This window comes from Diabrotica undecimpunctata, chromosome 4, assembly GCF_040954645.1.
Source record: "Diabrotica undecimpunctata isolate CICGRU chromosome 4, icDiaUnde3, whole genome shotgun sequence".
NCBI lineage: Eukaryota > Metazoa > Arthropoda > Insecta > Coleoptera > Chrysomelidae > Diabrotica > Diabrotica undecimpunctata.
Window position 1 is genome coordinate 87,062,761 of NC_092806.1, and position 22,007 is coordinate 87,084,767.

General features: G+C 35.6%; 1 protein-coding gene across 1 annotated transcript in view; it reads right to left on the bottom strand.

The window, feature by feature from the left end:
• The window catches only part of sws (patatin like phospholipase domain containing sws), a 1,321,526-nt gene that overhangs the window by 326,666 nt on the left and 972,853 nt on the right, over positions 1-22,007 (bottom strand). Inside the window, exon 16 of the mRNA XM_072529876.1 lies at positions 17,347-17,466. Within this exon, the coding sequence (XP_072385977.1) occupies positions 17,347-17,466 (120 nt within the window). The remainder of the gene's footprint in view (positions 1-17,346; positions 17,467-22,007) is intronic.

Genomic DNA, 22,007 nt, shown 5'->3' on the forward strand with positions numbered 1-22,007 from the left:
GAAGTTGCCAGGAATCGACAGGAGTGGCGACTTCTTTGTGAGCAGGCCAAGATCCACAACGGATTGTCGAGCCACTTATAATGATAGTGACATCATATGATACTGTGTACGATAATAGAAACACTATAAGGTAAATTTGCATTTATTGGCCTAAAGAAGGCGTCTGACGCAGTAAAAAACAAACAACCAGTCCAATCCTAACATGTGACACATCAAATGAAAGAGGAAGATTTAAAGAATATACTAAGATAGAAAAATAAAACATATTATATACTAAAAGGGCACTATACACTATCTTTGCTATTAATGAACTTATAGCGACATACGTCATACAATATGATGCTATGGACGATAATAGACAGACTATAAGATCAATGTACATTTAACACATGACACATCAAATGAAAGGAGAGGAGCTAACAAATATATTATGATACAAAAACAAAACATGACCACTAATAAAAGGGCACGATACACCATTTTTAATAATAATAAAATTATAGTGAAATACGTTATATAATAGGGTACTACTGATGATAATAGATTTATCCTATAAGACAAATTTTAATTTATTGACTAGAAGAAGACCTATGCCTGAGTATAAAATAAAGTGATAATTAAGCGTTGAAAAAGCGATGAAAAGCGATCACTTTTCATTGTTTTACATCGCTTTTTTGACATTTAAAAAAAATTCTATTTATCAATGATTTTTACATTCTTTATATAGGATCAACAAGTGCGTAAAGCGATAAAAAGCGATAAAAACGATCGCTTTTTATCGCTTTTAAAAAGCGACAGTTTTTTCATCGCTTTTTATTTCTTTTTTTTTACCTCTTTTAAAAAAAGGATAAAATCGATCGCATTCTTCAAATTACATGTCTTTGTCACGTCAAATACCATGTCAAGTGCCCCTGTCAAATGTCTACGTCAAATCTACGACCAACATATATTCTTACAGAGACATTATCGACTTTAAAACAATAAATTACTTGCTCGTCGTAGATAAACTATAGTATGCAAATATTTACGCTTTCCTTTGGCCTTTTATGTAACGTCTCGTGCGTTAAAATCAGATAAATAACAACGAAGATATAATGTAATGGTCTTTCGGCACGTCAGTTTATTTGAACATAATTTATGGATGGTAATCATTCGTTGGTTAGTCTTCGTCATAATTGGATTATATCTGAATATTATTGTAAAATGGTAATTGTTGTAGATAAAATATAATATGCAACAAATCGAAAAATAGTTATATTAGAGATTTATGTATAGTAGTGGATGTTTAGATAAGACTCTTGACTAATTGTGCGTTCAGATGAGATCTGTGTGTATAAGTGAGCGTTCAGCGCAGACGCTTGTCGAGTTGTACGTTCAGTGGAGATTTGTGTATAGTAGTGGTCGTTCAGATGTGGTTTTGTAGAGAACGTTTAGGTCTTTATCGGATTGTGATCATCCAACTCATATCTATGTCGAGTAATATACGTTAGTTGTTTGAACATACTGGAAGAATGGTAAACATTCGTTTGTTAGTGCTCGTTATAATTGGTATGCAATAAAACGTTATCATATATCAATAATCATATTTGTGAGTTGTGTATTGTAGTTACTGTTCGAAGGATACTTGTATTGACTGCTCAGATGAGATTTATATATTTATGTATAGTAAGTAGTGGATGACCTACATTTCCGTCTTTCCTGTGGTGTCCAATATAATACTTTTCGTTATTCTGTTGTCGCTCACTTTTTGGACGTGTCCATACCAGCGCAGTTGTGATGTCCTTCGTTATTCTGTGTTTAACGCACATAATTTCTTACGATTCTTTCATTTTTTACTCTGACAAATTTCGTTTTTCCGACAGATTTTCTTTAGCGATTATTCTGTCCCATCTTGCGTCTGGTATACGTCTACTATACGTCTAATATGAGTTAGATCGCGTCTGATATGAGTTAGATTGCTTCTGCTATACGTCTGCTATGCGTTAGATTGCGTCTGCTGTGCATCTGCTATACGTCTGATGTACGTCTGATATACGTTTGCTATACGTCTGCTATACGTCTGATGTACGTCTGATATACGTATGCTATACGTCTGATATGCATCTGTTATACGTCTGATATGAGTTAGAATGTGTTAGATTGCGTCAGGTATACGTATGCTATATGTTAGATCGGGTTAGATATCTGTTAGCTGATGTTTAAGCATTGAAACTACGTTTTAAGTATATAAATATAGCGTGGTTGTCGTACCAATAACCAATAACAACAAAGATATGATATAGTGCCGTTTTGGCAATGTTGCCATGTTTGATTTTACTGTTGTCATATTCGATATCCCATCCTCTTTTATTTGACGTCTCATACGTTAAAATCTGACTAATAACAACAGAGATACGGTATAGTGCCGTTTTGGCAATGTCTTGTCTTTGTTTTTTGTGCTAACGTATTCGATATCCCCCCTCTTTCATTTAACGTGTTACGCATAGTAATCTGACGAATAACGATGGAGATACGATATATCTCCCCTTTCCATCGATACATTACACGTTGTGGTACGTTGAGCCGTTTAAAAGTTACAAGCTTAGTGTCCTTTTGGAAATACGCCTCCATCTTTGTTTTTCGCTTCAACGTATTCGTTACCTCCTCCCTGTTCCAACGAGCCCTCGTACGTCACGATCCGATAAGCCGTCGCGCCTCCACCACAAAAAGAGAAAAAAATGACCAGAATGGACCTTAGCGATTTCTTATGGGATTTAACATGGGAAAATAGCCGGAACTCTCACACCCTTTTACTTGTTTGGCAAATTCGTAACTAATTAACACCTTATTTGCAGATTCTTAGTATTAAGATAACTAACTCTTTGTTTACAGATTCTTAGTTCTAAGACTAATTGACACTTTCTTTGCGGATTCTTAGTTTTTAGTAAATATTTATTTGCATTGCTTTAAAAGGTATTTCCCTCTAGCTTAGTGTTTATATACGATCTATATGTCCACGGACCGTGATCCTTACCTACTCCGGTCCATCTCAGCTATGGATAGTGCGACTGGACTACCTTCCCTCATTCCCGAGGGTTCAATCCAGCGACATGGCGCCCAACCTCTGGGGACAACAACTCCACCACAACCTGAGATGTCCGGCCCTACTGAAGCCACCACGATGATGCTTGCTTCCCTTATGCAAGCAGTGACGGCGCTAATCCCAGCGCAAACCACCAAGGCAGAACACCCACCTAAGAGAACTTACTAAATTAATGGCCACCTTAAGCCCCAAAAGAAAATATGTAATACACTACCGAGCCCTTAAGCAAGCATTAACTCATGGCTTAGTACTGAAGAGGATACATCGAGTCCTGAAATTTAAGCAGAGTCCCTGGTTAAAGTTATACATCCCCTTGAATACTGAACTTCGAAAAAATGCTAATGAGTTTGAAAAGAACCTTTTTAAGTTAATGACCAACGCTGTCTTCGGTAAAACAATGAAGAATGTGCTCAAGCGCGTTGAAATTAAACTTATTACAGACTCGGAGGGAAGATATGGCGCAGAAGCATGAATTAGTGATCCATTGTTTAAAAATTTAACTATTTTCAATGAAAATTTAGTGGCAATCGAGATAAGAAATGATGAAATTTGGCGTAATAAACCAATATATGTTGGAATGAGCATCTTAGACTTGGCAAAAACAACCATATATGATTTCCAATATGGCAATTTATCTAGCAGGTTCGGAGAAAACTTCACGACTTGCTACACAGACACTGATTCAGTAATAGTAGAGATACGAGGAAAAGATCCATATGAGATGATGAAATATGACTGTCACAAGTATTTCAATACATCAGGTTAACAAAAAAGTTCCAGGCTTGATGAAGGATGAGAATAATGGTCGCATTATGACTGACTATGTAGGGTTGAGATCTAAATTGTATACAACAAAAGTTCTAATTACAGATAATGACATTAAAAAGAAACGAAAAATGCTACAGCATGAGGAGTATGACGATGACGAAATTGAAGCGATAATCAAAAATTTGGGCGTGACAAAGAAAGCCAAAAGGGTTAAGATGAACGTCGTTCAAAATAAAATATCTTTTGACGATTACGTTAAATGTCTAGATTCATTGCAATCTATGCCGATTCAACAAAAATTAATAAGATCTATTAAACATGTTGTATACTCCATGGTTCAAGATAAAATAGGCCTTAGTGCAAACGATGACAAAAGGTGTAACGTGCCAGATACCTATAATACATTAGCCTGGGGAAATTACTCTATAGATGTTGAACCCATGGATGTTGAATAAGAAAATATGATATACTTTATCAGTTCCGACGCTAGTGAATCTGGTGTAGATACGATAGATTATATCGACTAAACATTAGGTATACTTCATGGTTCAAGGTACAATAGGCCAGTCCTCTTTTCTAACTTTTATCCTCGTTAATTGATTGACTTTAAGATGGATGCTGATTGCATAGTACCATTTTTTAAAACTTACTTTATTTATTACAACTACAATATTGATAAATACATCTGAATCATAAACTTTTTTTACTATATTCGTCTTAACACCCTTTAATATCACTCATCATTTTTATATAATTAAGATTAGCATATTTAGTTGATTGAATATAGTCATTTTAAAACTTTATTTATTACAGCTAACATAATGCTGAATATATCTGGAACAGACCCTTTTTATTCCTTTTTACTCCCTTGTCCTCATTCATCGCTTTTATATAATATGATAATTCTACTAGATCTTAGTTTTGTATATATTATTTTTAAATTGAAGATACTTAAGATTAGCACATTTAAAAAAGATGTTTAGTTATGAACAAAACGATAATATTCTAAAAAGATATTCGATATGGACCACTGGCGAATTAATGAACCGTTCTGGTTAACTCCAGAGTTATGTGTTCGTGCAGCCGTTCGTTATAAAAGATGGCTATCAGATCATAAAAAGATGTCTACTGAACCATACACATGTATATAGTTTAAAAAGATGTTCAGTTAAGACCAATAAAAGATATCTGATATAGCCCACTGGCAAATTAATGAGCCGTTCTAGTTTACTCCGGAGCCTTTGCTCGTGAAGTCTTCTAGCAAAACAATCGATAACTTAATGGTCTCCTTTCCTCGATTTACTTTTAAGTCTTCGATAACCTGTCACAAAACAGAAGTCGGAGGAATCCCTAGTTTTAAGATTAGATAACCTAGAGTTATCGACCAACCCCCAATAATTCATTTTAAATACTAAACAGCACAGTAGCTATTGAATTAACACCAAAGTATCGATGTTTTAACATTAATAAAAATAAAAGATGTCTCCAACAGATCAATAAAAAGATGTCTACTAAACCAACTTAACTCATGAGCTGATCTTAGTAAGTTAACTATATTGCAATTATCAAAAATATATTATGATATAATGTAAAATAATTCATTCCTACTAACCATCATACCTACTAACATGGCAGTCGATGTAGTCGTACCTTTACGTTGGTGACTGCTGTTGAACATATTTTTTTCTGTTTTTCAGCAAATTTATGTTCGAACCGAATTGACTACCTTTCATTGCATGCTTACATAATTTTTTATACATCGCTTTGCACACATTTTTTATACTATTTTACCATATCCATACAACATATTTTTCAGGCACTGTATTTAGCTATTTCTTACCAGAGACCCGAAGTCGAAGAGAGAGAGAGAGAGAGAGAGAGAGAGAGAGAGAGAGAGAGAGAGAGAGAGAGAGAGAGAGAGAGAGAGAGAAGAAAGAGAGAGAGAGAGAAGAAAGAGAGAGAGAGAGAAGAGAGAGAGAGAGAGAGAGAGAGAGAGAGAGAGATAGAGAGAAGAAAACGCTAACAATATAGCCTGATTATAGTTTCAGAAAAAGTGACAATATCAATATGTGACATCCATCGGAATAAAATTTTAAGATATCATCATAAACAAAAATGTATATATTAATTTAAGATAAGATTTAGTGTAGATAAGAATAGAAATTTGTTTTTTTCCGTTTCAAACAAAATTATCAAAAAAAACCTTTGTTTAGAATTAGAAGACATTTTACCCGTAAGTTAATCTTTTCATTGTTTGTATAGTCGAGTATTAAATGACCATATTCTAATCTTTTGAAATATGTATAAATGATGTATTGAAAAAACCAATTTTAAAGTAAGCAATTTAGTTTTTCTCTGAAACCGAAATTAGGCTTTTCCAAAATCATAGTAAACACAATTTGAGCTTTTGATTGGACGGTCGTTTTTAAACGGGAATTTGTGAGTTGATCATGAGACAGGAAAAGTTAGTCATATTTTGGTCAATGAAAGGAAACAGTCGTTTGTCTCAAGATAGGGTGTGGTTCGTGAGTTTGGATACCGGCGTAACGAAAAGAAGTGAATAGTTTGAAGAAGGAGATAACAAGTAGATTAAAAGAGGTCCTTGTATCTACCGTGAGCATTTTATAAAGTATATGTGAAAGTATTCTTACGGCATCAAGTTGACAAAAGGAGGTCCTGGTGTCATAAATAAGTAGCTGAGTTTGAAGAAGTGAAACAGGTATTTTTTGTGTAGTCTGTAGGAGGTTTGCAGAGACGTTAAGAAAGAGCCGAGGTGCAAAGGAGGAGAGATCACATCGTTGAGGAGACTGGACTTTTCTGGGTATTTTCCAACATACAACTCAAGAAGAAAATAAGCTGTAAGTGTTTGTACAATTAAATTTTATATCTGTGAAGGATCGTTTCGACATCATGGTCATTAGCATTCAAATTTAAGAACTGAGGTTTTGTTAGGCTAATTAAAAGTTTAAAGTTTTGTTGTTTCTTGTTTCAAGTAAAGAAAATTTTAAGTAAAATTGGTTTTTCACGTAATACAAATGTATGTAGCTTTATAATCTTATTATTATAAAAATTTGATTTATTTTCTTGTATGCTGATTGATAAGATAACGACAGAATTTAATAATTGTTTTATTCGTTCATATAAAATAAAGAAACGTAAATCTTTGTAATATAATATATTTGTATTCTTATCCTTTCTTCTCTCTCCCGATAAAAGACAACTAGAAAATCTTTTGAATCCATCGAACACAGGTAATATAAGGATTATTTTACTTTTGATAACAAATAAGTTATAATTCTTTTTTATTGGCTAAATAAACTAAGATTAAAGTCAAAATAAACAATCATAACAAATGGCCCCCAACGTGTAAGGCGTAGAAAGTATTTCTAGTTAAAATTTAAACAGATAGAGAAAGAAAGCAGATTGATTGAAAATTTATTTGCCGATGGTTAAAGTTTATAATATTTGCTTTTATTACATTACATTTCAAATTTCTCTAGGTACAAATTTTTACATGATATAATTTATGATATTTGATTGATTTTTACAACTGACAAAAGTTTTTAAAATTTTATTGCATTTATTTGAATTTATTGCATTTGGGATAAGAGGAAAAATTTTCGTCTTTGCAACATTACGCGAATTTCATATTTGGCGGGGATATTATTGCACACATTTCAAAGCTTCATATTTGGCGAGGATAAATAATCTAACGAACATGTTGACTACAAGGAGTCAAAGCAAAACGCAAGAAAGGAAAGAGGATAAGATAGAAGAGGAAACAATTACAGATGAAGGATCGGATAATGAAGGAAATGCTACAATAATGGAGGAAAGAAAAGAAACAGGGATGTTAGAAAAATTATTAGCTATGATGCAAATACAGACACAACAAATACAAGAATCGTCACAAAAAATGGATAGAAATCAACTGGAAACAAAACACATAATGGACGAAAATAACCGCAGACTGGAAGAAAACCAGAAGGAAACTAAACAGGCAATAGAAGAAAACAACAAAAAAATAGAAAGTATCAAGGAAGATATGGTACAGAAAATAGAAGTAATTGTACAGGAAAATGCGAAAATGAAGACAGAAATTAAAGAAATGAAACTTCAAATGAAAGATATTAAGACTGTCCAGAAAAAAATTAGAAAAATTAGAAACAAAATTTGAAAACGTTTTACAAGAAGACATGCGAGAAATAGAAAGAAAAATGGAGGAAATCAAAAAGGAACAAAATTCCGGGGAGAGAAGGGAAATGTTTATCCAGGGAACAAGCGAGGTAAAACTACAGTTTGGCGGGGAGGTAAGAAAACTTCACCCCGTACCGTTCATGAAGAATCTAAAGAAGAAGATACAATACATGGGAAACTTTGAGACAGCTAAGGAAATGATCAGAAATCATCTCAAAGATGAGGCGTGTCTATGGTTCGACAGCAAAGTGGAGGAATTTGAAAATTGGCAAGAATTTGAAAATAAATTTCTGAGTTTTTTCTGGGGAAAGACAGAGCAATTACAGATAAACAAAGAATTGCAAAATGGGAAATACCATGAGAGGATGGGTATATCAGAAAAAACATACGCATTGCAAATGTACAATAACGCAAAACATCTGCAATACAATTATTCGTCCGAGCAATTAGTAGAGTTGATTGCAAGACACTTTGATGACACAATTGAAGATCAAATCAATCTACAAAACTACAAAGACATCGATAGTTTATGCCAATTTCTACAAATAAGGGCATCACGGATACAGGAAAAAAGAGCAAGAAGGTCACAAGAAAATTACAGACACCGAGAAACTCAGGAATACAGAGAGAGAGAGAGCAAAATTTTAGGAGGGATTACACTGACCGAGAATTTATTCCCAGGAGGGAAAACGAAAATAGGGAAAACAGAAGAGGAAATGATGATTTCAGAAATAACACACGCGCATATCCCGAAAACAGAAATTACAATAGACGAAATGAACAGGAATATCGTGGAAACCGGAACGAATATGACAGACCAAAAGAAAACAGAAGAGAGGTAAATCATACACAAATAGAGGAAAATGAAAGACACAGCGATGAAAGAAGAAATACGGAAGAACAACAGACGGTTTTTCACGAAAGCACCCACTAAAACCAAAAAACCAGGCAGGAATTTTTTGTCACCCGAAGGAATTCATTAAATTAGCAGGAAATAATGAGGAAAAAAGAGGAGTTAATTTAAAATTTGTAGATGGTTTCATAAAAAATAGACCAATCAAAATTTTGATAGACACCGGTTCAGAAATAACATTGGTAAACAGAAAATTAATAGAAGAAGTGAGTTTGACAAATTTAATTTACAAAATACCAAGGGTAAATTTGGTGGGTGCAAATAAACGGACATTGGCAACGATAAATGAAGGAATACGAGTGAGGGTACGATTGGATGAGAAAATGTATGCACTACAATGTGTAATAATGAAAAAATGTCGCATGATATGATTATAGGAGTGGACGAACTGGCAGAAAAACATGTAGTCATAGATTTCAAAAATAATACGATGAAACTAACAGAAGAAAAAGAAGGAGAACAGGAAAATGAACATGGGAAAAAGAAAATTGATAATTCGGAAAAAGAACAAACAGTGGAAATGAATTTGGCAACGAAGCAAGGACAAAGAGGAAAAGGAAGAAAACTTAAGAAAAGGATAAAGGAAGTCAATACCGGAGATTCCTCAAAAGAAGGAATGAGCCCCAAAGAAGAAGAAATAGTGTCAACAAAGGAAAATGAAAAGGATATGATTGAAACAGTGGTATTTAAGGAAGAGATTGATGAAAAAGAGGAGGAAAGATGCACGATAAATATGTGTCAAGAATCTGATGAAAAAGAAAGAAAATTGATATGTGGAGAAAAAAAAGAAAATGAGGTGCGTCTGATGTTAAAAGAACACGAAACTTTAATAAATGAGGAAAACAGAGTGGCAAAAAAGTACGAACATTCTTTTGAGGTAAAAAACTTGGGAAAATTTCGATCGAAGACTTACCCGATCCCATATAAATATCGACAACAGGTGAAAGAAGAAATTAATAAAATGTTGGAAGATCAAATAATTGAACGATGTGATTCACCGTATATTAATCCAATTGTAATAGTAAAAAAAAGTAGTGGAGAATTAAGACTATGTTTAGATGCCAGAAATATCAACCAGCACACGGTATCACAATACGAATCACCTCTAAACATCGAGGCCATATTTGGAAGAATTACAGGATCACACATATTCTCTAAAATTGATTTAAAGCATAGTTTTTGGTTGATACCTTTAGCTGAAAAATGTAGAAACTATACCGCGTTCTCAATTGATGGTATTGTATACAGGTTCAAGGTAGTGCCTTTTGGTTTACAAAGCGCTTGTGCAGCATTGGTACGGGCTCTACATTCTATTTCAAATCGATACGAAGATTTCATAGTCCATTACATCGATGATTTGTTGATTTTTTCACGAGATGTACAGAGCCATATGAAACATATAAAGATAATTCTGGAAGAATTGGACAGAGCGGGATTAAAATTAAACATCGAAAAATGTCATTTTTTTCCAAAAGGAAGTAATTTATCTAGGTTTTCAATTGGACACTACAACAGTTAGCTTAGCCGAAGACCGAGTCAAGCTCATTGATGAATATCCAAGACCAACGAATTTGAAAACATTGAGAGGTTTTCTTGGCACGATCAATTATTTTAAAAAACTAATTCCCGATTTAAGCCAAAAGGAAATTCCTCTAATAAAATTGCTGAAGAAAGGGATAAAATGGAATTGGAAAGAAGAACAGGAGAAGGCTTTTCAAATATTAAAACAAGAATTTGCAAAAGGAACAAAAATATACCACCCCAATTATAATCTACCATTCATACTCCGAACTGATGCGTCAATACAAAAGTTTGCAGTAGTTTTGTCACAGATACAAAACGACCAAGAAGTGCCAATATGTTTTATATCTCGGGTGACCAAAACTCACGAAAGAAAATATAGTGTGACAGAATTGAAATTTGCCAGTGTACTATTTTGTGTAAACAAATTAAGATATTATTTATTGGGAGCTAAATTCACAATCGAGACGGATCATGCCGCTTTGGTTCACATCATGAAGAACCGATTGGTGAATAATCGGATACATAGAGGCATTCTATTACTACAGGAGTACGATTTTGAATTCCGGTATATCAAAGGAAAAGACAATATCATAGCCGACGCACTAACACGGGATGAAGACACAGGAAAAAAGGAAGCAATTACGTTACATGTGGGACTAAATATCTTGACACAAGAAGAAGGTGTATTCTCATTAAATGAAATAAGAAGAGACCAAGGAGAATTGGAGGAAAGAGAAAAAAGAAGAACGGAAATAGAAAACGACATATATTTCAAGAGAATAGACGGAAGGGAACTATATTTGGTGACACAAACATTGGCAGAGAGGATTGTAAAAAGTTTACACGAAGACAATGGACATATCGGTAGCAGAAAAGTCTGGTTGGTTTTTCGAGAAAATTATATTTGCCGACAAGATTACCGCATCGCAAAAGAAATTACACAAAAGTGCCAGATCTGTCAAAAATATAAAATTAGAAATTTCAAAAATGAAAACGTTACAAAAAATATTATATCCCGGAACAAATTAGATATTGTAGCAATAGATATGTTAAGCGATCTAATTATGACGACGAAGAGGAATAAACATGTTTTAGTCATGGTAGATGTGTTTTCCAAATATGTAAAATTATACAGTTGCCGTACCACGAAAGGGGAAGAAATAATGAGAAAAATTGACAATTTTATAGCCACCGTAGGAACACCAAGAAGGATTCTTCTAGACAATGCAACATATTTTAGAAATGATCGTTTCAAGGGACAACTTCGAGAACGGGGAATAGAGACAAATTTTGTTAGCATCAGACATCCACAGAGTAATCCTTCGGAACGTTTTATACAGGAAGTGACGAAGTTTCTACGGATTACAACAGAGGGTCAACATCGACGATGGGATAGGAAAGTCGCCGAAGTAGAAACGTATCTAAATACCATCCCGAGCACCGTAACGAAAGAGACCCCAGAATATATAATGAAGGGTATAATGCCACTAAGACCATGGGAAGATAGAGAACAAAAAGAATACACACAGATAATGGAAAATGTGCAGAGGAGATTGCGGAGAGCAAACGAAAAATATATCCAGAGGCAAGACCAAAATAGGAAAAGAAGACCAGTTACTTTCAAAAAAGGTGATAAGGTTATGGTGAGAGCATTGCGCGTGTCCAACATACCTAGCAACGTGTGCGGAAAGTTAATGCCTGTTTTTGAGGGTCCGTACATAGTAAACAATGAGAATGGGATAAATAGTTATGAGTTGAAGCACATAGAATCAGACAAGATTAGGGGAATTTATAATATCAACGATGTTTACAAATATTATGAATAAAATACTGGTATTGTTTTTGCATAGAGAAAAATCTCTGCATAATTCAGTAATTTTTATCATATGCAAAGGCGGGGATTTGTCATACTTTTTCTTTCCCAACCAAAGAAAAATAAATAAAAATATCCATCGGAATAAAATTTTAAGATATCATCATAAACAAAAATGTATATATTAATTTAATATAAGATTGAGTGTAGATAAGAATAGAAATTTGTTTGGCAAACGACCTTTTTCCGTTTCAAACAAAATTATCAAAAAAAACCTTTGTTTAGAATTAGAAGACATTTTACCTGTAAGTTAATCTTTTCATTGTTTGTATAGTCGAGTATTAAATGACCATATTCTAATCTTTTGAAATATGTATAAATGATGTATTGAAAAAACCAATTTTAAAGTAAGCTATTTAGTTTTTCTCTGAAACCGAAATTAGGCTTTTCCAAAATCATGGTAAACACAATTTGAGCTTTTGATTGGACGGTCGTTTTTAAATGGGAATTTGTGAGTCGATCATGAGACAGGAGAAGTTAGTCATATTTTGGTCATCGAAAGGAAACAGTCGTTTGTCTCAAGATAGGGTGTGGTTCGTGAGTTTGGATACCGGCGTAACGAAAAGAAGTGAATAGTTTGAAGAAGGAGATAACAAGTAGATTAAAAGAGGTCCTTGTATCTACCGTGAGCATTTTATAAAGTATATGTGAAAGTATTCTTACGGCATCAAGTTGACAAAAGGAGGTCCTGGTGTCATAAATAAGTAGCTGAGTTTGAAGAAGTGAAACAGGTGTTTTTTGTGTAGTCTGCAGGAGGTTTGCAGAGACGTTAAGAAAGAGCCGAGGTGCAAAGGAATAGAGATCACATCGTTGAGGAGACTGGACTTTTCTGGGTATTTTCCAACATACAACTCAAGAAGAAAATAAGCTGTAAGTGTTTGTACAATTGAATTTTATATCTGTGAAGGATCGTTTCGACATCATGGTCATTAGCATTCAAATTTAAGAACTGAGGTTTTGTTAGGCTAATTAAAAGTTTAAAGTTTTGTTGTTTCTTGTTTCAAGTAAAGAAAATTTTAAGTAAAATTGGTTTTTCACGTAATACAAATGTATGTAGCTTTATAATCTTATTATTATAAAAATTTGATTTATTTTCTTGTATGCTGATTGATAAGATAACGACAGAATTTAATAATTGTTTTATTCGTTCATATAAAATAAAGAAACGTAAATCTTTGTAATATAATATATTTGTATTCTTATCCTTTCTTCTCTCCCGATAAAAGACAACTAGAAAATCTTTTGAATCCATCGAACACAGGTAATATAAGGATTATTTTACTTTTGATAACAAATAAGTTATAATTCTTTTTTATTGGCTAATTAACTAAGATTAAAGTCAAAATAAACAATCATAACAATATATAATGTATATATAGCCAACTTTTGTGAAAGGGCGATTCCAGATCGTACATCGACTTCACCCTCGCTACGCAGGGAACCGCCCGATGTGTCAAGGACTGGGCAGTACTGGCGGAGTATACCGGCACGGAGCATTAATTCATCAGCTTTTCGATTGGCAAGACGGGGGACGTTGGGGGTAGACCCAAACCTTGCCTGTCGAGGTGCTGGAGATATCAGGTGGATTGGGGTATATATGATGAGATTAGATGGGAGGTACATGTGGCTCGACGTTTTACACCTTCGGTGGAAGGCCTCGAGCAGGTTATGAAAGTCGCGATGCATATAAGTAAAATTGGGACTGAGCGTACGGGTAGAATGCCTTACTGATGGTGTGTCGAGATAGAGCAACTGAGAAGAGAGGGCGTGGCCCTTCGCCGGCACTTGACAAGGGCGAAAATACGTCGAAGCGCGGAAGAGGTGGAACGTGTGGATACGTCTTACTGTGCGAAGAATAAGGAATGATTGAATGGAAGGATCAGGGCCAAAAAGGAGAGGCACTGGAGGGGACTCTGTGATCGCAATGAAGCATTTCGACGCCTGTGCTCCGTATGACATGCCAGTGGACCAGAAGCTGGAGATAGTCACCGAACTGTTTCCACAAGAACGGTGGGATGGTGTACGGAGAGACGTCGAGGATGAGCGTGGGATTCCCTTTACTTTGGATGAACTAGCTGTGGCGGTGAGTTCCCTTAAGTCTGGCAGGGCTCCTAGTCTAGATGGTGTCCCGCCTGAGGCAGTTGTACGTCTGGGCCGTTTGGAGCCCACGTGGCTTCTGGAGCACATGAATGCTCTTCTTGCCGCGCAGTCTTTTTCGTACCCTGGAAAATCTCGAGACTCGTGCTTCGACCTAAATTCAAGGCAGGAAAATATCGTCCTATTTGCCTTCTTCCTTGTATCGGAAAGTTGTATGAGAGAATGCTACGTGCACGTATCGAGGAGTTGATTGTGATGTCTGGAGGCCTGTCTCTGAGACAATATGGTTTCTGCCAGGGTAAAAGTACAGTGGATGCGGTGACCGATGTGCTCCGGGCGGCACGGGGAATTGGGGCTGATCATCAATGGGTCATCCTGATTCTCTGTGACGTCTGAAATGCTTTCAATACATTGTAGTGGGGTCAAGTAATGAGCTCTTTGGAAACAAGGAACTGTCCCAGGTATCTGAGGAATGTGGTCGCTGATTATCTTTCCGAGAGGAAGATTGTGGTCGAAAATGGTGTGATGGTGGATATAACGGCTGGGGTCCCGCAGGGCTACTTCCTGGGTTCGACGCTGTGGAACCTGGCATATGACGGGGTCTTAAACTGCGAATATGGAGAGGATGTGACCCCCTTCGCATTCGCGGACGACCTTGCAATGCTGGTGGCGCCACGGGACAGGGAGGAACTCTTGCTTCGGATTACGCGTGCATGTGTCCTAGTTGAGGATTGGATGAGCAAGCATGACCTTTCTCTCGCGGAAAAGACGGAGGCTGTAGTACTCAGAGGCTACAGAAAGAGAGATAGGGTTTAATTTAGTGCGCAGGAGCGAGAGTAACGTCCAAAAAGTACGTCAAGTATCTGGGAGTTACTCTACACCAGGCTGGAAGTTGGGGGGAACATTTGACGGGGGTGACCCGCAGAGCTATTCAGAGAATGGCTGCGCTGGGAAAGATAATGTCTAATATCGGTGGACCCAAATCCGAAAGGAGAAGGGCGCTTCACGGTGTTGTGCAGTCTGTCGTCCTCTACGCAGCCACAGTCTGGAGTGAGGAGGTAGAAATACCAACTTACAAGAGGCTCATGGTACGCGTTGGCAGAACTAGTCTGCTGCGGGTAGCATGTGCCTACAGAACTGTGTCATCTGTCGCTCTGTGGGTTATCACCGGCTGTGTTCCTTTACATGTGCTGGCAGGTGAAAGAGCCAGGATTCACAGTCGTAGGGGGCGGAACATTGGAGATCGAGAAATGAATGACATAAGACTGGCCGAAAGATTAGTTTCAATCGTTCAGTGGCAACACGTGATGTGGCGGAGTGGACGAATTCACTAATCCCGAACCTTCGAAGCTGGGTGGACTGTGGGCATAGGCAGCTGGATTATTATCTGACGCAAATGCTCAGAGGCCAAGGCTGCTTCCGCAGCTACCTTCGCAACCCTCCTAAGTTCAGTCCGATCACTGCTTTTACTGTGGTTTCTCGGATACTGTGACACACACGATGTTGGAATGTGAGCGTTGGGCGGATGAAAGAGAGAAGTTTGTAAGAGAGTGTAACTGCAGAATGTTTGATTCCGTGAAAGAAATGGTGGAGAAAATGATGAGGGATGAGTGATGGTGGACACGGATCCACAAATTTATCAGGGAGCTGCTCTCTTCAAAAGAACGAGAGGAGAAGGAACTCGCAACAGAATTCTAAAACTAGCGAGTAGCACCTTGGTGGGGTTCGGACTGTCGCACGCCGGAATACAAGTGAATGAGAGACAGACGACGCGAGAAAGATTGCAGCCTCGCTAAGGCAGGGTGTTGAAAGTCTTTGGTGGTTCGTGTGGCTGTGGTTTCCTCAATGAATGTGTCGGAGAAAGAATGGGAATCGGGTGATAGCAGGGCATCAGGAGAAATGTTTGCTTTAACCCGCCCTTCCATCTTGATGTCTTGTGTGACAGAGGAGAGGTTTTTAGTTGGACGCCGACCGTCTCGGAGTGGTGACGGGACGAAGTGTCAAAGGTATAAATCCTTGGGATCTCGCCTTGGCACAGCTTCGTTGGGATATTAGGAACCCAACACTACCTGTGTGAGTCACAGGTGTCTATATGCAGATTTTCCTTCTTCTCTTGAAAGATGTAAAAAAAGACATGCCTTGGAGATCTCCAGGCAGCGATATTAAACATAAACTATTATTTACCATTTTCATGGGTATGCATTTGATACCTATCGCTAGGCGTAAGTGATACCTATCGCTAGGCGTAAGTGCTACCATCTGGTTATCGGTGCTACGAATACCATAGAGCATCCCCCATTCGCAGGGAGCAGCGCCGATAAAAGAACTAACAAAAACTCACACAGGAAAAACTTATTATTAATTCTGTAGAGAAAAACGTTTCAATATTTAAATATAAAAATTTTATTGAAAATATTATTTATGTACAATTTAAATTTTATTTCAGATTATTCCCGATATTCCTTTATGATAAACATATTCGAAAATGGTTGCGTTTCGATTTAATTTGAGTCTCTTACCACTCCTTTACATTCGAAAATGGTTGCGTTTCGATTTCATTTGAGTCTCTTACCACTCCCTAACACGTGTTTCTGGGTCTACCCGTCATCAGAGAGAGTTTGTAAGAAAACTCAAACCAAATCAAAACGCACCGACTACTCTGGCAATTATAGAAAAAATAATTACCAGAGTATGCTACTAGAGACATCTAGTGATGAAAGATGAAGTTAAATGTATCGACAGCAATTAAAGTAAATTGTATACTCACGCTTAGTGAGTGCATAGTGGAATATAAATATTCCCAGCACCGCTCTTAATGGCTTGATTAAGCGTGAGTATACAATTTACTTTAATTGCTATCGACACATTTAACTTGATAAAAATATTACTTACTTTAGACCACTCTCTCGCTTTTTGAGTCATAGTCGTCATGTTCCTCTCTTGACACCATAAGGCTCCCATAAATGCTCCAATACTAACACCTCCTACCATATCAATGGGAATTCCAGCTTCCTAGAAAACAAATATAATAATATTGTAACGACAGTTCCGTCAGATCTATTCAATATAGAAAAATCTCTTGATGGAATAGAGGACATATTCAAAAATCTAGAATGCTTGAGATTGTCATCGAAAAATGTATAGTAATATCTGGAACGTCAGAAAATGTATATAAACAAAGGAAGATTACAGTTTAAGTAATAGCAGTTTTTGAAGTTATTAGCTGTCATTGTGTCAAAAAATTCTGAATGACCAACTAGAGACAAACAGTTCTTCTCTTCTCAACTTGTGTACACGCATACCAAAATAGATCACTTGAGAAAGGCACTCTGTCGAAACATCTGTAGTGATAAAAAATTATAATAAATTTTCAGTTGTTCGGTAGAATTTAAATCGATCGGACGTGTGTAAATTATCGGCGTTAATAGTATCGATAACAAAACTTTTTTCCTATTTGTTTTGTTGTTTTGCGATAAACAATTAATTTTGGTGAAACTATAGGTGTTTTTTCATAAAGATGAGTGAATTAAATGGGGGCAGTAAGCCCCCTGACCCTCCCCCTTATGATAAAGATGAAAATCAGGTTGGTATGATGGAATTTACAAATATGGAAACAATTTCACGAAAAGAAGAGAACCAGAATGTAAGTACTAATTTAATGTCTAATTCTTTGGGAAAAAACGATAATGTTTCTAACGTTAATGAGAAGGTAAATAATAGACAGGTTTATTTATATACAAATAAAGATACCGGGCCATATCATGTTTACGTAGAAAATTGCTCGGGATCTTTCACCGGTAAGTTAAATGCTTTAAGAGTTGGTGACATTATTCTTTCTGCGTTTCCTGAATTGGACTCAAAAATTACAAATGGTGATTCTATAGGTCGTAATAGAATTAGGATTAAATTAACCGACTACAAAAATGCAAATTATTTAATAAATCAAAAAAATTCATCAGTATTTGTTAAAAATAACTTAGAATTGTATATACCTAAATTCATTCTATTCCGACAAGGGATAATTAGAGATATTGATACAGAATTTTCTGAAGAATATGTAAAATCAAAAATTAAACAATATGATAGTCATTGTAACTTTGAAATTGTAAACGTTCGGCGAATTAAACGCAAACAGGAAGTAATTGAAAATGATTCAAAAAAAATAATTTACGTTCCCACAAAATCGTGTATTGTTTCCTTTAAATCTCAGATATTGCCGCGTTATATTTCAATAAATAAAGTTATTAAAGAGGTTGAACACTATACACAAAAAGTTTTAATATGTTTTAATTGCCTCAGATATGGGCATTTGGGTAGTCAGTGTAAAGGTCGCCCAAGATGTGGTAAATGCCAAGAGTCACATAATACAAAAGAATGCCAAATAAATGACTATATCCCAAAATGTTTCAGTTGCCAAGGAAATCACTACACAACAAATTTATCAGTGTGTCCAGAGTTTAAGAGACAAAAATTAATTAAGGAAGCTATGAGTTTCTCCAACATAAACTTTTTTGATGCCAATAAACAGGTTCCCAAAACTTCCTATGCAGATATTTTAAATAAAAGCATTACGAGCCATCCATTTGACTTACTTGTTCAACTCACTTCTTCTACCTATTTACAATCTAGTTCTTCCTCTACTTCTGTTCAGAATATTCCAAAAGTCAACTCCTCTAGAAAACAATTTGCTTCCCATTTGCTTTATAACAGTAGCTCAAACGAATTAAAAGATAAATCTAATAAAAGGCCAAGACCAAATACTCCTGATCCATCTGAACAGATCAGAAAAGAGATTATTTCTCAGGTTAATGTTCCCAGTACTTCGGGAGGAATATTAAGTAGCCCTCAATACAAAAAAACAATTATCACAGATCGACAGTCAGAGGTCCTAGATCCTAGTATAATTAATGTAATTTTAGAATTGGTTATGAAAATTGTTAATTCTCTACAACAAACAAATAATTTAAATGTTTCTAAATCAGAAATCATCCAACTAATTAGTAAACATGTAAATCCAGATGTGTTATCAAATTCGCAGACCTAAACTCAAAATTAAATGTTTTGCAATGGAACTGTCGTTCGGAAGTCTCAAATAAAGTAAATTTAGAATTTTTACTCCATCAAAATCAAATTCATATTGCCTTATTATCGGAGACATGGTTTAAGCCTGGTTTGTATTATAATTTTAAAAACTTAAATTGCTTTAGAACAGATCGTATAGATGGATATGGTGGGTCAGCTATTTTATTGAAAACAAATATTAAATGTCAAGAAATTAGATTTAACATAAATATTCCTATTACATACACATGTATTTCCTTTAAACTAACATCAACAAATAAAACCATTCATCTTGTATCCCTATATAATGAACCGAAAAACAAAACAACAACACAGCAATGGCTATCCTTTTTTAAAATTATAAAATTATACCAAAACCCTTTATTTTGGGAGGTGACTTTAACGCGCACAATGTCGCATGGGGCTGTGAAGTTGATAACACATCTGGAAAATTATTGTTGGATGCCATCGAGCAGTGTAACCTTGTATTTTTAAATGGCGGTTCACCCACTCTTGTTCCTTTAACCACACATTCACGAGTATCTGCAATAGACCTCACAATATGTACTCAAGATATTATAGCGCTACTGAATTGAAATGTTTTACAAGATCCCCATGGATCAATCCACCTACCCATTATCTTTTCAATTTATCACCCAAAGGGAAAAGAAACCAAGAGACTACACAAAATCTGGAATTTCAACAAAGCAGATTGGAATTTGTATTCATCACTCTTTACATCTCTAAACCAACCCAGGACGTATGGTGATCTAATTGAAAACTTCTACTTCTCAGCCAATACAGCAATACCACAATACACGAATATTACCAACAAACATCACATTCCAAAACCTTGGTGGGACAAAGCGTGCCAGGAAACAGCCCGACGCAGAAAATTAACTTATATTAAATAAGGGCAAAATCCCACAATAAGTAATCTAATCGAATACAAAAAGATGGACGCATTAGCGAAGAAAACCTTTAAGTAGAAGAAAAGGAAAAACTGGAGGGAGTATTGTGAAAGTTTGAATCAAAATACTCCCATTAAAGAGGTATGGAGGAAAGTAAATTGCTTCAAAAATCGCAAACAATCCAATAAATTACCTATTGACCCGGACGAACCATGGATAACAGAGTTTTACCAAAAAATTTCTCCAGATTGGGTTCCGAATGATATTACCAACTCCATAGCCACTGTTTCTAGAGATAACCTTTGCTTAGATCGTCCGTTCTATCTATGGGAACTAAGAAGGGTCTTAACAAAATAACAATACTGCTCCTGGTAAAGACAATATATCTTATTCTATGATTTCTAACTTGACAAATGAACATAAAATCCATCTACTTCATATGCTAAATAATATTTGGCAGAAACAAGCACCAATTCCAGAAAGCTGGAAGGAGTATATTATAATACCTATAAGAAAACCTGGCAAACGTGATGACGATCACATAGAATTTAATGACATTCTCCCACATTCCCAATTTGGTTTTCGCAAGTTTAAATCCACGCAAGATGCCATAACTGCTCTCGTAACAACAGTTCAAGTCAATTTCACGGAAAACTCATCTACTGTAGCTGCATTTCTGGACGTATCATCTGCTTTTGATAATATAAATTTGGATATCCTTGAACAAGGAACAAAAGTTATTGTCAGTCGGGATACCTATAGGTATAACATCCTTTTTGAAAACTCAGAGAGATTGATTTACTTAAAAATCAATGAGAAATTTTTTTCTCCTCGACTGTCCAATATAGGCCTGTCGCAAGGAAGTATTTTAAGTCCACTTTTATATATTTTATATAATATAGATTTAGAAGTCATTGTTCCTATTAACACAAAAATACTACAATTTGCAGATGATGTGGTACTCTATTCATCAGACAAATCAATCGATGTTTCCAAAAATAATTTAACAACAGCTATTTCAACAATACATGCATATTATGAATCAAATGGATTAACATTATCAGAATCCAAAACAGAAATCTGCTTCTTTTCCAGAAAACATAGAATTCCGGAAGGGTATATAAGTTGTGGTCAATTCAAATTTCCAATTAAAAACTGTATCAAATACCTGGGAACTTATTTAGACAGAAAACTTTTGTGGAAAGACCATATTCAACATATCATTAAAAAAACCGAAAAACCTATGAATATCCTAAGAGCTTTCTGTAAAACAAACTGGGGTGCAGATCCCAACATTAGTTTAATGTTTTATCAATCCAGTTTTCGATTATAGCTGTCACTTGTATGGAAACGCATCGAACACCCATTTAACAAAAATTGAGGTACAGAAAAATAAGTGCCTACGCTTGTGCCTTGGGTATCTGAAGTCTACACCAATTAATGTAATGGAAATTGAAGCTGTTGAACCGCCGTTGAATTTACGGAGGCAGTATCTTACCGACAAATATATAGCTCGCACCATTAGCAGAGACCAAGTATTTCTTAAAGATATACACAATCTGGCTGTTTTAGATTTGACTA